The sequence below is a fragment of the Lethenteron reissneri genome, chromosome 67, assembly GCF_015708825.2.
Source record: "Lethenteron reissneri isolate LAM-NWPU_2019-01 chromosome 67, ASM1570882v1, whole genome shotgun sequence".
NCBI lineage: Eukaryota > Metazoa > Chordata > Hyperoartia > Petromyzontiformes > Petromyzontidae > Lethenteron > Lethenteron reissneri.
In genome coordinates, this window is record NC_083845.1 from 8124299 (window position 1) to 8142261 (window position 17963).

Sequence of the window (17963 nt, forward strand, 5' to 3'; positions counted from 1 at the left end):
TCCCAGGATGTTTCTATTGAGCGTCGTCGCTTTAAGATGTTCTCTGTTCATGTTTTTGTTTGTTGCGGTTGCACCCAACTCAAAAGCCGCATGGCTCACAGGGCGAAACCTAAAACATGAAACTTGATACAGCTATCGTGCTGTGACGGTTCCACCTGAAGACGGAAGCTTGTGTTGCCTCCGAAACGTCGTGATTTTTATTTTTACTTTGATTAATTTTAATTTTTTATCTACGTGACTTTACCGAAAAAACCTAAGAATATGAAACTTGAAGTTTACACACCACACCAGGTGCTCAGTTGAGGCTGAGTCGACCTGGGCGACACACACCACACGCTCTACCGTATTCGTACTACGCACGCCCTCCCAGCCAATCCTTCGAAGCCCAAGGGTCGCGATGTGCGTCTTCTCCGTCCGCAAAAAAGACGGCGATCGTTTTCCGTCGCTGTCGGAATCAAGTGTCGTTCATTTGAAATGGCAAAATGTGTTTGGAAAAGCAAATCGGCCTTTGGACACACAAATGACAGCGCGCTCACTGCATCGGCTCGGAGACGTTAGCTCCAGTAAGAACACGGAGGCTTTCGCGAACCCGGCTTCTGTCAGCCTGATGATGCCGGCCGTAATTACTGGCGAAACGTCGTACTCTCGGATTGTAAATGTCGTGGATTTGCTCTCAGTGTGCTGTGCGAGTCACGATTCATATCCTTGGTTCTTTCGGTAAAGTCACGTAGAAGGGAAATAATAAAATAAGATTTTATTGTTTAATTTTTGTTGTCACCCCAACCCCACATTCACGTCGCCTCTCGGCCTTTGCTACCCACTGCTGCCTGCTGCCCACTGCTGCCCTGTAAGTCGATTGACGTCGTTTCGATATTCGCCGTTGTGCCTTTCAGGAGCTCATCCCCGACGTCGAAGACCGGGGATTTGGGGGCACCACAGTGGTGAGATGTTTACTACCTCGCCTGGTCTACAGGTCGTGGGTTCGATCCCGTCCCTGGCGCCTGCTGCTGTGTATTTGGAGTTTGCGTCTCTCTCTCATCATCATCACGGTGGCCAGGAGATATTAACTACCTCGCCTGATGCACAGGAGGTCGTGGGTTCGATCCCGACCCTGATGTATATTTGGAGTTTGCGTGTCTCTCCCTCCCCGTGGTGAGATGTTAGCTACCTCACTTGGTATACAGGAGGTCATGGGTTTGATCCCGACCCTGACGCCTGCTGTGTATTTGGAGTTCGTGTGTCTCTCTCATCATCACGGTGGATAGATGTTAACTACCTCGCCTGGTATACAGGAGGTCATGGGTTTGATCCCGACCCTGACACCTGCTGTGTATTTGGAGTTCGCGTGTCTCTCTCTCTCTCCCCGTGGTGATCGCGTGGATCTTTCTCCGGGTTCCTCCGGTTTTTCCTTCCGCATTTTTGAAGCACGCGACTCACCGTCGTCTCACCTTCCAGGAATTCACCGCCCGACGGCGTAAGCCGGGGTATGATCGCCGTGCCAGTTGAGTGCGGCCAAGATACAGAAGTTTTCCATCAAATAGGGGTTTTTTTTTTTGGGGTTAGATCGCGTAAATATAAATGTGTCATTAAACCCGCCACCACCCGACACAGCTAATCAGGAAGGGTTTGTCACGTGAACAGACCGTGCCAATTAGTTAACCGCTTCAGCACACCCGATAGTGGCATTGTGTTTGTGCTGTTCGCCTTTGGGCGTTCTCTGGTCTAACATCGGTTGAGATTAGGCCCTAAAGAAGGCTGTCTCTGGTGTAGACCAATCAGACGCGATTCCTTGCAAAAGGTTTCTGTTCGGTGTTTGAACATCTTAGCACAGCTGTTTTATTGCCAGAAAGCGTGAAACCTATTCTCATACCGGAGATTAAACCCACCACGACATTTACAATTCGTTTCGCCGGCAATTACAGAAGTTTGCGGGCAGATTCCAAGTTGTAGGGAGTGAAGCGTCACGCCACGCAAAGTGAAGTCGCGGACTTTTACGAAGTACGGCACACGAACCGAGTCAGGCCTGGGTGTAACAGGAACCACCACTCACTGTATTCACATCAAGTACAACGGCGGAAGCGTCAAATACCCACAGAGGCTAGAACCACAGTGATCAAGCAACACGTGTGACGGTAAAAAAACATATATAGACATATTGAAAACGGGTTAGATACTAGATTAAATATATTGAAACCAAAGCATACCATCTGGCCAGACGTATATACAAAGCAATGAACCATCGTGCCCCAGGCCAGAGGTCGCAAACGGGTTTTGATTCCTTACCCGTACCCGTACCTGGCCGCACCAGGGTCGCAAACGGGTACCCGTACCCGGCCGGGTAGCCTACCCGGGTACGGGTAGGGTACGGGTATCGGGTACCCGATTGCGACCTCTGGGATGAAGCCATGTTGCAGGCGCGGGTGGGTTGATTCTAGGAACTTGAATTGTAAGAGACAAGACGTTGGGAAATGAGTGACAAACGGTTACCCACCAGTGACTCACGGCCTGCCCGTACCCGTACCCGGCCGCACCAGGGTCGCAAACGGGTACCCGTACCCGGCTGGGTACGGGTAGCCGGGTATCGGGTAGGGTACGGGTATCGGGTACCCGGTTGCGACCTCTGCCCTAGGCTACATCATTGACATGGTTCAACCCCCATGTGTCCCCTCAAGTTCCCTAAGATCTGGGGATGCAGATCTTCTCTCTGCATTCCCAGGTCGAAGCTGTCGGTCTGTGGGCGACGGAGATGTTCCCCGTGTAGCCACCAGGCGATGGAACGCTCTTCCACGAGGTATCAAGAGTCTTTGGACATTTTTGAATTGCGCCTACAAACCTAAATTTAATAAGCTTCCGCTTATAGAACTTTTAGCGAATTTAGGGAATTATTTTTTTTATGAATTTATAATATTATTTTCATGCCCGGTGTCTGTTGTTGATGTGTCATGTACAATGCTTCGAGATCCTTGATGAAAATCGCTCTATAAATGTCATTGTTATTACAAAACCTTTATCCGATAAGCGGCGCATTTAGCTGCATTTCATTCCATTCTGTTTTCATTCCTTTTTACAAATTTGCTGTTTTCCCCGTGCTTTGGTTCAAATTCCGTTTGTTCCGATAGCTCCAACCGTGACCGATTCTCCGCTGGCCACATCCTAGCCGAGCCGGCACGGTCATGGCACGGGTGGTTATCCACTGGCTGCTTGCCGGGCAGAGCCAGAACCAAACCCCAATAAGTGCCACGCGCGTCTCCGTCGCTCACCGCGTGTGTGATGTCAGTACGTGGCAATGTCAGTCGGTACGTGGTGAGGACGTGTCACCGTGTCGCCCACGCGCATCTCGGCTCGCTCACCGCGTCACCCACGAGCGTCTCCGCTCGCTCACCGCGTGTGTGATGTCAGTCGGTACGCGGTGAGGACGTGTCACCGCGTCACCCACACGCGTCCCTGCTCGCTCACCGCGCGCGCCAAGCCGGTCTGTACGCGGTGAGGACGCGTCATCCCGTTGCCGCGTCGGGCCGGCTCAGCACGGCCCCGGCACGGCTCGGTTGTGCAGTGGAAAACCGAAATATACGTGTAAAAAAAAAAACTTTTTCAACGACTGAGCATTCCGGATGCGAAGTCGCCACGGGTCGGGGGGTGGACCGGCGGCACCGTCACACGGGCGAGCGCGCCCGCACGGGCGAGCTGGCGAGCGGAGCCGCGTCGCCGAACACGTTGGCGTAGGAGGTCTTGAGGAAGTGCACGTAGCTCTGCATGCTGCGGTTCGTCGTCTCGGACTGCTCCAGGCGGTCGCGCAGGTCCTGCAGGCGGCTCGCGTGCCGACGCTCCGCCTGGGGGGGCGGCGGGGGGGGGGGGGGCAGCCATCAGCTACCGCGCCTTGAGAGCCGTGGGGCGTACGCGTGTGTGACGCTACGCAATCTCGTGGCAATGGGGGATCTAAACTATGGAACTGTTCACGATTTACAAACGGCAGATTAAAGTATGAAAGTAAACTAATCAATTCTTGATAATTGGTTTTTTACCCTTTTATCTGGCAACAAAACTGACACCTTTTTTATAAGGAGTCATGTTTGCATAGACCACAATAGCTGCAGTCGTAATGCAAAAAAAAACATAACTCTGATAATGTATGCACTGTCCTTGAAGTTGATTGGTCCACACCCGAGACAGCTTTCCTTAGAGCCTAGTCTCACATGGTGTTGGACCAGATGACGCCAAAAGGCGCATTACGACTGCAGGTATTGTGGTCTATGCAAACATGACTCCTTGTAAAAAAGGTGTCAGTTTTGTTGCCAGATAAAAGGGTAAAAAAACAATTATCATATTTTTCTACTGGCAAATGAGGTTCCAATGGTGTAAACAATTCTTGTTTAACGTAGGTAAGGCCCACCGCACTGTGCCGGCCTTCATAGGCGCTGCTCGCTAACAGCGCTCATACCAAGATTCTGTTCAAGGCTACAGGGGGGATATTTGTCTGTTGATCTTTATTTGCCTGTGTCTGTGTGTGTTGTGTATATGCGGTAGTGTAGCGTGTAGTGCGCTGTGCTACGAACCAGGCGACCCGAGTTCGATTATCTGAACTGGTCCTGGGCCCCCCCTAGTCAAACGAGTACCTAGTGCGGTGTGTAAAACAGCCATAAACTATTTTATATTTACCAGCTAAAGGCTCCACTAAGCTGCATAGCGCTTTTTAACAAGCGACGTGGCCACACGCAATGATAGCTCAACGGAAGTGGCTTCTCACCGCGGAGACATTTACAGGATCTACTACTGCAAAGGGCCGTGCCGCGAATTCCTCCGTGCGCGGAGTTTGCTCTGCGCCGCGTTCGCGCGTGCGAGTGCACCCAGCATGGCACAAGCGCCGTGGTGACGTCACCGCCGCTCGGTGGTGAACGGCGGCGGTTGTTGTTGTGAGCGGGGAGCGGTGGAGCAGCTGTTAGCGCGCTGCGCTACGAACCCGGCCACCCGGGTTCGATTCCCGCTCATGGCCAACCAATGCCAGTAACAATAATCTGAACCAGTCCTGGGGCCTCGCCAATGTCGAATCGACCTCAAATGAGTACCTGGTGCGGCGTGTAGTAAACATCGCCACTGGGGAGACAAAGGCGGCCGGGCGGGCGTGGTGCTCGCCACCCACCCCCATCGTGTGTCGTGCCGGCCTTCGTGAGGCGCTGCTACTCGCGAACAGCGCTTGCCCCAAAAGTCTGGTAAGGCTACACGGCGTGGGGGGGAACCTTTGTCTTTGTGGCGAACACCGGCTGCTCATATCCGCAACGCCGGTGCACAGTGCAAACACGGAATAATCACGGAAGCCAGAGCGTAACAACATCCGGCAAGCGCTGGAGCTGGCGTCACGTGGGCTGGGGACGTCACTGCGACGTCGCGGCACCGCCGGCAATGTTGACCGCACGGCGACAGATGCAGCCGCGTCGTAGAATAACAAACGGCTCCAATTGTGAACGGAGGAGAGTTTCGCCGAGTCCCAAGAGGGTGCTGCTGGTGCCACATTGGGGTCGCGTGGCCCGTGAGCTCCACGAGTAATAGATGGTTCGTGTGGGAGGAGGATCCCGGAGACAACCCAGGAGACGCCGGTACAGCGAAACGTGGAGAAATCTCCATCTGTCCCATTTGTAATGTGTTGAGTGCTGCCCCCTACGCAAGCGTGTGGATTTTCTATGGGTGCTCCCGTTTCCTACCTTCTTTGTTGGCCTTCCCCCGTACCTCTCACGAGCGTGGTTGGGTACGTAGGGTGCGAAAGAAGTTCAACATACATCCACACTGCCCATAGACTAACACTGTCCATAAACTCAACACTGTCCATAAACTAAACACTGCCCATAGACTCAACACTACCCATAGACTCAACACTGCCCATAGACTCAACACTACCCATAGACTCAACACTGCCCATAGACTCAATACTGCACGTCCAATTAGCACAGTTGGCTACTTGTAGCACAACGTACATACATACTGAGGCATCCTCTACGCGCCTCTCGTGTGCTGCGGATTGCTCTGCGCCTGCATGAATGACGCTACCGTGTAAACACACGACATCATCATTCTTATTCCTGCTGTTGTTGTTGCAATAATATTATTACTACGGGACACAAAGCTGTCTGTCGTACCACCTGCTCTGTCTGAGCGTGTTAACGAGCGTTTGCTACCTGCGATTACTGCCAAGGGCCCCATTCTGGCGAGGAGATGTTAACTCCCTCGCCTGGTATGCAGGAGGCCGTAGGTTCGATCCCGACCCTGACGCCTGCTGCTGTATATTTGGAGATTGCGTGTCTCTCTCTCTCATCATCATCACGGTGGCTAAAAGATGTTAACTACCTCACCTGGTATGCAGGAGGTCGTAGGTTCGATCCCGACCCTGACGCCTGCTGCTGTATATTTGGAGATTGCGTGTCTCTGTCTCTCATCATCATCACGGTGGCTAGGAGATGTTAACTACCTCGCCTGGTGTACAGGAGGTCGTGGGTTTGATCCTGACCCCTGCTGTATATGTGGAGTTTGCGTGTGTCTCTCTCTCTCTCCCTGTTGTGGTCGCGTGGATTTTTCTCCAGGCCCTCCGGTTTTTCCCACTTCGTTGAGCTATCCTTCGTGGTTAAATAACCAATAGTTCATCGTTTTAAATATGAGTTTTGCGCCTCACTGCTCCCAGCTCGGAGCCGTTTAACCAAATCGCCGGCCCTCCGGCCGGACGTGTTGCTGGCCACGCACCCCCTCGTGTGCCACAGCGCCGGCCTTCGTAGGCGCTGCTACTCGCTAACAGCACTTGCCCCTACAGTCTGTTAAGGCTATACGGGGAGGTGGGTATCTTTGTCTTTCACTCGTTGCTGCAATGTGGCGGTTGTGGAGAGAGTGGAGCAGTTCCCATAATTCGTGGAAGTGCGCTCACGGCGAGCTCCGGTTTGGCGGCGGAGATCGCACTTCGAATCTGTCAAGTGGCATTATCTTCTCGTTGGCTGCGTAAGTAACGGCTGTGTGGAAGCTGCCTAGCCTGTGGCTGCAAACGAAGACTAGGCTCTTCTCTTTGTGTGTGCGTGTGTGTGTGTGTGCGCGCGAGCGTGTGCGCGTGTGCGTGCGTGCGCGTATGTGTGTGCGTGTGTGAGCGTGTGTGTGTGTGCGTGTGTGTGCATGTGTGCGCGTGTGTGTGTACGCGTGTGTGAGCGTGTTTGTGCATGTGCGTGTGTGTGCGAGCGTGTGTGTGCGAGCGTGTGTGTGCGAGCATGTGTGTGTGAGCGTGTGTGTGTGAGCGTGTGTGTGTGCATGAGAGCGTGTGTGTGAGCGTGTGTGTGCGTGTGTGTGTGAGCGTGTGTGTGCACGTGTGTGAGCGCGCGTGTGAGCGTGTGCATACGTGTATGTGAGCGTGTGTGTGCGTGTGTGTGAGCGTGCGTGTGTGAGTGTGTGTGTGAGCATGTGTGAGCGTGTGTGAGCGTGTGTGAGCGTGTGTGAGCGTGTGTGTGGCGTGGCTCCTCACGTCGTCCTTGGCGCGACGCAGCTGTGCGGCCTCTGCGCGAGTGCGGCTCAGCTGAGCCTCCAGTTCCAGAGCCTTGGCCTGGGCGGCGCGCTCCTTGCCCTGCGCTCGCTCACGAGCCTGCTCCACCTGGGGTGACAGCGACACACGCACAGTGACACACACCGCCATTCGCCACTAGGTGGCGGTGACGTCACCACGACGCTTGTGCCAGGCTATGTGCACCTTGAGGCCACGTGAAGTGTCGAACGCCCGCTGGCAGGAGGTCACGGGGCAGACCCAGGTGCCACGAGTCAACTGACTGAGATGACCGAGATGACTGGCTGATGCACCACCTGTGCCCCCTACTGTGCCAACTTGCTGTGCTTTAGCCACCCGGCGCTCCGCTCGTTGTTGTGAGCATCGCTCCTCCGCCCTCCGTTGTTATTGGAGGGCGACTGCCTCCAACTGCCCAGCAGCGTCTTTCACGAGCCTCCTCCATAGAGGCCGATCTTGACACCGCTGGTACCAATCATCGGCAAGTCCACATCTATTCTCGAGCCCATGCCGCGCCTGTTTAGGCCCCTCTATCCGCCCGAACAAAAGCTGTTTAGGCATGTGGTGGGCTGGGCATGCGGGCTACATGACCCAGCCAACGCAGCCTTGCCTGCCGGAGGAGCTCACTGATGGAACTTTCTTTCAAGGATTTGTGAACTCCTCACACAATCCAGCCTGGGTCAACCTAGGATGGATCGTAGGCAGGCCAGCCTAAATGTTTCAAACTGGCGAAGATGTTCCATTAGGGGGGTCCACGTTTCGCAAGCGTAGAGAAGGGAGGTCATGACTGTGGCCAAGAAGATCCGAAGCTTCGTGTAGAGTGACAGACCAGGTACCTTCCACAGATATTGCCGCTCGACTGATTTGAAGTGAGACTTCTGCCATCAAACGGGAGCTGGTCATAAGCACAATGCCCAGCTATGGAAAACTCTCCACTCTCTCCACAACTGCTCCAACACCAATGGGGGCTGAGTGGGTGGAGTGTTTGATGGCACAAAATACCCAGGCAGGTGCTTAGTTTTGGTGGAACTGATGGTAAGACCCCACCTCTTAGTGGCAAGCTGCAGGTTCAGCTGTAGCACCTCCAACTCCTCCTCTGAGCGAGCAGCAATCACCAGATCAACGGCATACATAACCAATAGGGAGCCATCCCTTCACCGCACCCGGGCATCAATTAGCCTCCCTTTGTATCCGTACCAGATGGAAATTCTTCCGGTAGAGCCATGGAAAGCTTCACGAACTACGCAGTCAAAGATGATGAGTGCATTGTCTTTGAGCTGTACGCCTTTTGGCGTCCTCTGGTCTAGCACCAATTGAGACGAGGCTCAACAGAAAGCCGTTTTTGGTGTGGACCAATCAGTTTCAAGGACAATGCCATCATATTATCAGTGTTTTTTTTTCAAATTTTCTGTGGATTTCACACCTGATGACGATTGCTTGTGTTGCAGTCGAAACGTCGTGAGATTTTTTAATATTATATTTTTATTATTTTATTATTTCCCTTCTACGTGACTTTACCGAAAGAACCAAGAATATAGTGTGTTTTTTGTTTGCATTTTGACCACAAGTATTGTGGTTAATGCACACATGATTCCTTGTAAAAAGGTTTCAGTTTTGTTGCCAGAAAAAAGGGGGAAAACCCTATTATTATTATAAAGATGATGATGTTAACTAATGTGGGAGCCCGTGCCCCCCACCCTGCACCCCCCTTCCCGCCCGTGCCCACCCACCCTGCACCCCCCTTCCCGCCCGTGCCCCCCACCCTGCACCCCCCTTCCCACCCGTGCCCCCTGCCCGTGCCCACCCACCCTGCACCCCCCTTCCCGCTCGTGCCCCCCACCCTGCACCCCCCTTCCCGCCCGTGCCCCCCACCCATGCCCCCCACCCATGCCCCCCACCCGTGCCCACCCACCCTGCACCCCCCTTCCCGCCCGTGCTCCCCGCCCGTGCCCCCCGCCCGTGCCCCCCGCCCGTACCCCCCGCCCGTGCCCACCCACCTGTCTGCGAGCGTCGTCGAGCGCGAGCTCCAGCTGGCGAGACAGCGCCGCCACGTCGCGTGCCCTCTCCTCTCCGCGCAGCCGCTCCAGCGCCAGCGCCTCCTCCCGCTGGGCCACGGCCTGCGCCAGCTCGCGGCTCTGCTGCTCCGCGCCCTCCACACGTCTACACAGAGAGGCCCCCACCCCGACCGCGTGACCTTCCGCCGGCTTTTGGGGCAAGCGCCGTTCGCGTAGTGGCACCCCTCAAGGCCGGCACGGCGCACCACCCACGAGGTGGTGGTGTGGCCGGCAGCCACGGGGCCGGCCGCCTTTTGCGTGTGATGGGGCTGGCTGTGTGCGACGTTGCCGTGCGTGCACGTGTGAAGTTGCTGTGTGTGTGATGTTGCCGTGTGTGTGACGTTACCATATGTGTGTGTGTGCGTGAGGTTGCCGTGTGTGAGACGTTACCATGTGTGTGTGTGTGCGTGAGGTTGCCGTGTGTGAGACGTTACCATGTGTGTGTGATGTTGCCGTGTGTGAGACGTTACCATGTGTGTGTGTGTGCGTGAGGTTGCCGTGTGTGAGACGTTACCATGTGTGTGTGTGTGCGTGAGGTTGCCGTGTGTGAGACGTTACCATGTGTGTGTGATGTTGCCGTGTGTGAGACGTTACCATGTGTGTGTGTGTGCGTGATGTTGCCGTGTGCGTGACGTTACCATGTGTGTGTGAGACGTTGCCGTGTGTGTGTGTGCGTGAGGTTGCCGTGTGTGAGACGTTACCATGTGTGTGTGCGTGATGTTGCCGTGTGCGTGACGTTACCATGTGTGTGTGAGACGTTGCCGTGTGTGAGACGTTACCATGTGTGTGTGTGCGTGAGGTTGCCGTGTGTGAGACGTTACCATGTGTGTGTGTGTGTGTGATGTTGCCGTGTGTGTGACGTTACCATGTGTGTGTGAGACGTTGACGTGTGTGAGACGTTACCATGTGTGTGTGTGTGTGTGAGACGTTGACGTGTGTGAGACGTTACCATGTGTGTGTGTGTGCGTGCGCGTGTGACGTTGCCGTGCGTGCATGATGTTGCCGTGTGTGAGACGTTACCATGTGTGTGTGTGTGTGTGCGCGTGCGTGACGTTGCCGTGTGTGCGACGTTGCCGTGCGCGTGTGCGCGTGCGTGACGGCGCTGGTTAACCTCTGCAAGGCGTCGGTCTTGAGCTGCAGTTCGTGATTCACCTCCTGCAGCGATGCCGCGCTCTCCCGCACAGACTCCAGCTGCAGCGCCTGCTGCTCCGCCTGCACTGGCCGCCCCCCCACCGCACAGACAAGAGACAAAGGTCACCCGCGTAGCCTACGCACGCTGTCGGGGCAAGTGCCGTTCGCGAGCGGCATCCACAAACGGCACCACGTGCCTTGGTCCACCTATCACCTATGTCTGCCGAGCGCCGACGTTTATAAACCGAAACTGCGATGGATGTTCATCCACGGCCGAGTTCTGCCTTTAGTGGAGGCCTCGGGAACAGTTACGATAATCGTCACCAGTGTTGGCCCGTGAGCGGGAATCGAACCCCGTTTACACACATGCACAGACACACAACAACAAGAAGAACAACCGCCATTCGCCACTAAGTGGCGGTGACGTCACCACGGCGCCTTTGCCAGGCTATATGCACGTTGAGGCCACGTGAAGTGTCGAACGCCCGCTGGCAGGAGGTCATGGGACAGACCCAGGTGCCATGGGTCGACCGACTGAGATGACCGAGATGACTGGCCGATGCACCACCTGTGCCCCCTACTGTGCCAAATTGCTCTTTTATCCGCCCGGCTCTCCACTCGTTGTTGTGAGCATTGCTCCTCCGCCCTCGGTTGTTGTTGGAGGGCGACTGCCTCCACCTGCCCAGTAGCGTCCTTCACGAGCCTCCTCCACAGAGGCCGATCTTGACACCGCTGGTACCAGTCATCGGCAAGTCCACTCAGCTTCACATCCTCCTGTACCACATCACTCCATCGCTCTCCAGCCCGTGCCGCGCCCGTCTAGCCCCCTCTATCCGGCCGAACAAAAGCTGTTTAGGCATGCGGTGGCTGGGCATGCGGGCTACATGACCCAGCGCAGACACACACACGCGTACGCACACACACACACGGACCTTGAGGCGAGCCTCGGCCAGGCTGGACGCCTGCTCGGCCTCCCTCCTGTGCGCGGTGGCCAGCGTGGCCTCGCTGTCGCGCAGACGCAGCTCAGCGGCCTTCAGCATCTCGGGCAGCGGCTCCAACTGGGAGAGACGCGACTCCACCGAGCGCCGCATCTACACGCAGACGCCGTCGTAGAGACGCACGCGCAGAGATTAAACTTAGACACACACACACATTACACTTAGACACACACACACACATTACACTTAGACACACATCACACTGAGACGCACACACACAGACATTACACTTAGACACACATCACACTGAGACGCACACACACAGACATTACACTTAGACATACATCACACTGAGACGCACACGCACAGACATTACACTTAGACACACACACACAGACATTACACTTAGACACACATCACACAGAGATGCACACGCACAGACATTACACTTAGACACACATCACACTGAGACGCACACGCACAGACATTACACTTAGACACACACACACAGACATTACACTTAGACACACATCACACTGAGACGCACACGCACAGACATTACACTTAGACACATCACACTGAGACGCACACACACAGACATCACACTTAGACACACATCACACTGAGACGCACACACACAGACATCACACAGACACATATTACACTTAGACACACACACATTACACTTAGACACACATCACACCGAGACGCACACGCACAGACATTACACTTAGACACACATCACACTGAGACGCACACGCACAGACATTACACTTAGACACGCGCACACAGATTACATACAGAGATACACACATACATACACTACACATAGAGATACACACACACGTAGATACACACAGAGATACACTACACACAGAGATACACACACACGTAGATACACACACATACACTACACACAGAGATACACACACACAGATACACACAGAGATACACTACACACAGAGATACACACACACGTAGATACACACACATACACTACACACAGAGATACACACACACGTAGATACACACAGAGATACACACACACGTAGATACACACAGAGATACACAAAGATCAAAGATCCCCCGTATAGCCTTAACAGACTGTAGGGGCAAGTGCTGTTAGCGAGCACCTATGAAGGCCGGAACGGTACACGAGGGGGTGGGTGGCCAGCACCACGCCCGACCGCCTTTGTCTCCCCAGTGGCGATGTTTACACACCGCACCAGATACTCATTTAAGGCTGAGTCGACCTAGGGGAGGCCCAGAACCAGTTCAGATAATCGTCACTGGTGTTAGCCGTGAGCGGGAATCGAAGCCAGGTCGCCAGGTTCATAGCGCAGCTCGCTAACCGCTGCACTACCGCTCCCCACAGAGATACACACACGTAGATACACACAGAGATACACACACACACGTAGATACACACAGAGATACACACACACGTAGATACACACAGAGATACACACACACGTAGATACACACAAAGATACACACACACGTAGATACACACAGAGATACACACACACGTAGATACACACAGAGATACACACACACGTAGATACACACAGAGATACACACACACGTAGATACACACAGAGATACACACACACGTAGATACACACAGAGATACACACACACGTAGATACACACAGAGATACACACACACGTAGATACACACAGAGATACACACACACGTAGATACACACAGAGATACACACACACGTAGATACACACAAAGATACACACACACGTAGATACACACAGAGATACACACACACGTAGATACACACAGAGATACACACACACGTAGATACACACAGAGATACACACACACACGTAGATACACACAGAGATACACACACACGTAGATACACACAGAGATACACACACGTAGATACACACAGAGACACACACACACAGATACACACACACATTACACTTAGACACACACACATTACACTTAGACACACATCACACTGAGACGCACACGCACAGACATTACACTTAGACACGCGCACACAGATTACATACAGAGATACACACACACACGTAGATACACACAGAGATACACACACACACGTAGATACACACAGAGATACACACGCACGTAGATACACACAGAGATACACACACACGTAGATACACACAAAGATACACACACACGTAGATACACACAGAGATACACATACACGTAGATACACACAGAGATACACACACACATACACTACACACAGAGATACACACACACGTAGATACACACAGAGATACACACACACGTAGATACACACAGAGATACACACACACACGTAGATACACACAGAGATACACACACACATACACTACACACAGAGATACACACACACACGTAGATACACACAGAGATACACACACACATACACTACACACAGAGATACACACACACGTAGATACACACAGAGATACACACACACGTAGATACACAGAGATACACACACACACGTAGATACACACAGAGACACACACACACGTAGATACACACAGAGATACACACACACACGTAGATACACACAGAGATACACACACACACGTAGATACACACAGAGATACAGCGGCTACAGCTGGGACTAGCCGCGGTTCGGGGGAGCACCACATCTTCTCGTGGCCACGGAGACGAGATCCGTACACGCGGCACGCACGCATGGAGAGAGGGGTGGCCATCGGTGATGACGGAGGTCGACGGGGGACCGAGATGAGATGAAGGGTGCCACGGTGGCTAGAAAATGTTAACTACCTCGCCTGGTGTACAGGAGGTCGTGGGTTCGATCCCAACCCTGACGCCTGCTGCTGTACATTTGGAGATTGCGTGTCTCTCTCTCTCTCTCTCATCATCATCACGGTGGCTAGCAGATGTTAACTACCTCGCCTGGTGTACAGGAGGTCGTGGGTTTGATCCTGACACCTGCTGTGTATTTGGAGTTTGCGTGTCTCTCTCTCGTCATCATCACCACGGTGGATAGATGTTAACTACCTCGCCTGGTACACAGGAGGTCGTGGGTTTGACCCTGACACCTGCTGTGTATTTGGAGTTTGCGTGTCTCTCTCTCTCTCCCCGTGGTCGTGTGGATTTTACTCCTCCGGTTTTTCTCTCCACATTTAGAATTGATGTCACGCGTTCAGAGTATTTGTCTGCTGCTAGAAATTGAAGCCACTTCGCCGAGTCATCATTTGTGATAGCCAAAAAAACCCAAACATTTCATAGCGGCCCTCGCTCTGCGTGGTCACCTGCTCGGCCTCCCGGCCGCTCTCGTCGCGAAGCCTCCGGTTCTCCTTCTCCGCCAAGTCCAGCTTCACCTTGAACTCGTCGGCCTCCACGCGAGTCTTCGTCACCTGGGGGCCGACAACGAGGTGGGGGGCGGGGGGAGTCCGCACGGCGTGGTGTGCGCGTCACACGCAAGGCGCTTTGCCACAAATGGAACCGCGGGAGCTCGCCCATCTCAAACTCTGGCCGTCCTCGCAGTGGTGGCGGCTTTTGGCCGGCCGTCGAACAAAGACGGTCGCGGCTTCGTCGCACTTTCAGATGTGCTTCCGCGGCCGTCTGGAACGCTCTTCCTTCCGATATCAGGAAGCCACTGGAGCTATGCACTTTTAAATCATGGTGGGCTACATATGGTGCGAAAGACGTTCAAAATACATAGAGACTTATAAACTCACCACACAGAGACCCATGGACTCACACATTGCATCGCGTGCTTCCAGATGCGATTCTGTGGCCGTCTGGAAAGCTCTTCATTTCGATATTAAGAAACCACTGGAGCTACACACCGGGCTGCTTTTTGTGTTGAGTTTGTTGTCCTTCCCCCGCACTGCCGATTAGCGTGGCTGGCTACGTACAGTGCGAAAGAAGTTCAACGTACATAGTAGAGTACTGCATGTCCAGACTTCCGCTCGCGCCACCACTCGGCAGCGTCCCGAAGCTCCCGTAAATAACAAAACTACGATAAGTGCACGGCAAGATGCCGGACGACGGCTGTCGGAATTTGTTCCGGACACGCGACGGAAGAATTGCATTGCCATCGATGACAGATGCCGGCGAATAGAGCAGTCCGGATAACAACCACCACCAACATCAAAATATTCAATCATCCTCACCACCGCCAGCCCCACCGCTACCATCACCACATGGTTCGAAATTCCAAGGAGGGAGCCATGCTCGCTCACCGGCTCAACGCGTTGGGTTCAGCGTGTTGGCACGGGAAACTCCCTCACCTGGGTCTTATATCCGTCCACCAGGCCCTCATACTGCTTCATGGTGGCCGTCAGCTGCTGCACCTCCGATTCGGCAAAGTGGAGTTTCTCCTCCACAGCCGAGAGGCTCGCCTGTGGTGACACGCGGGGGGACAAGCGGTGGGACAAGCGGGGGAACACGCAGGAGACACGCGGGGAGACGCGGGGAGATGCGGGGACACGCGGCGAGACACGGGGACACGTAGTGAGACGTGGTGAGACGCGGGGGATGCACGGAGACACGCGGTGAGACGCAGGGGGACATGCAGGAGACACGGGGACACACAGTGAGACGCGGGGAGATGCGGGGACACGCGGGGACACGCAGAGAGACGTGGTGAGACGTGGTGACATGAAGCGCGGGGATGCATGGCGAGACAAGGTGAGATGAGACCACCAGATTGTTCAGAGATCAGAGAGGCTGACAGGCATCTGCCGAGACCCTGGGTTCAAGTCCGGGTTTCACACCCACATGATGGGTAACCCGGCTCCTCAAGGGCAGCGCGTTGATGGTGGAGGAGAGGGTGGGGGGCCCCAGGACCGCTTCAGTTACCGGTCACGACCCATGACATCCTCCGGGCAGGAAACGAACCGGGGTCGCCAGGTTCGTAGCGCATTGCGCGAACCACAAGTCACCGCATTCTCACTTCGCGATTCGATCGCCCCTTCCCCGCGGTCCGTCTCGCTTGTACCGCTTCGTTCGCATTCACACGACACTCGCCAATTTTTTTATTCCCTACTTCTATAACCCCCGTCTCAGCCGAACCTCTGACCCTCGATCCCCCCCACCCCATCCCTGGCCGGCCGTGTGTGGTGGGTGACCTTGAGGCGCTCCCCGTGGAGCCGTGCGCCGGCCACGTCGCCGTTGGCTCGGTGGAGCCGCTCGGCGCTCGCCTCCCGCTCGGCCCGCGCTCGCTCCTCGGCCGCCCGGGCCTGCCGCTCCGCGTCCAGCACTCGTCTGCAGCGTGCAGACATGCACAGACACGCGCAGACACGTGCAGACGCGCATAGACACTCGCAGACACGTGCACAGACACTCGCAGACACGTGCACAGACACACGCAGACACGCGCAGACGCACGCAGACGCACACAGACACGTGCACAGACGCACGCAGACGCACGCAGACACGTGCAGACACGCGCACAGACACACGCAGACACACGCAGACACACACCAGCATTGCTCATTCAGTTTAATGGCATTGAACCACGACGCCTCCTCTGCACTCTTCTATCGTTGCTGCTGCTGCCATGGTGACCGTTCCCGCGAACTTCGCTCGTTCATTCAGTCCTCCTCCACCAAATGTTGGGGGCTCCTCTCACGCGGTGTGTAGACCACCACGCTTGCAGGTCACAACGAAGACAAAGATCCCCTGTGTAGCCTGCAACAGACTGTAGGGGCAAGTGCTGTTAGCGAGCACCTATGAGGGCCGCCACGACACACGATGGGGTGGGCGGCCAGCACCACGCCCGGCCGCCTTTGTCTCCCCAGTGGCAATGTTTACACACCGCACCAGGTACTCGTTTGAGGCACCCCCCTATCTCCATGCGGGCCACCTCTCCCCCTCCTCGTCCCCCCCTCCCTCATTCTCCCCCCTCCCTTCGTCCCCCCCTCGCCCTCATCTCCCCCTTCATCCCCCCCCCTCCCCCACGTCATCCCCGTGCGGGCCGCCCCGTCCATTTCCTCGCAACGCGGCCGACACCCGAGCCGTGCGGGTGGGATGACGACAGCCGGGACGACGCCGGCCTCCGTGATTGCAACGGCAAACACCGGGCGGGGGGCCACAAAGAAACCGCGGCGGCAGTGGAAGTGGCGATGCGGGCTGGGTGACGGTGGTGGGGGGGGGGGGCACGGCGACAGCCCAACACCCCCCGAACCCCCCCCCCCCGGGCTGCGTGCGCCGCCACCGGACGCTGAACAAACAGCGGCAGCTGGGCAGCGCGACGCCCTCTGGGTTCGTCTTACACGGCGGCGGCGGCGGGGGGCCATCACCTGCGGGTGTAAACCCTGCCCGCACGTGCCCCTCGCCGCCATTGGTTGGCACCGTGCCGC

The 17963-nt window shown here is 55.2% G+C and overlaps 1 protein-coding gene across 8 annotated transcripts in view; it reads right to left on the reverse strand.

Moving 5' to 3' along the window:
- Positions 1-2030: 2030 nt before the first annotated feature.
- LOC133360026 (outer dense fiber protein 2-like) overlaps positions 2031-17963 on the reverse strand; it is a 30549-nt gene continuing 14616 nt past the window's right edge. For all 8 annotated transcript variants that reach the window (XM_061578593.1, XM_061578594.1, XM_061578590.1 and 5 more), the window contains 8 exons: positions 16731-16866; positions 15891-16001; positions 14907-15011; positions 11637-11795; positions 10685-10785; positions 9517-9679; positions 7487-7612; positions 2031-3830 (listed from right to left, as the gene is read on the reverse strand). In XM_061578593.1, the coding sequence (XP_061434577.1) occupies positions 3654-3830; positions 7487-7612; positions 9517-9679; positions 10685-10785; positions 11637-11795; positions 14907-15011; positions 15891-16001; positions 16731-16866 (1078 nt within the window). In that variant the 3' untranslated portion in view covers positions 2031-3653. The remainder of the gene's footprint in view (positions 3831-7486; positions 7613-9516; positions 9680-10684; positions 10786-11636; positions 11796-14906; positions 15012-15890; positions 16002-16730; positions 16867-17963) is intronic.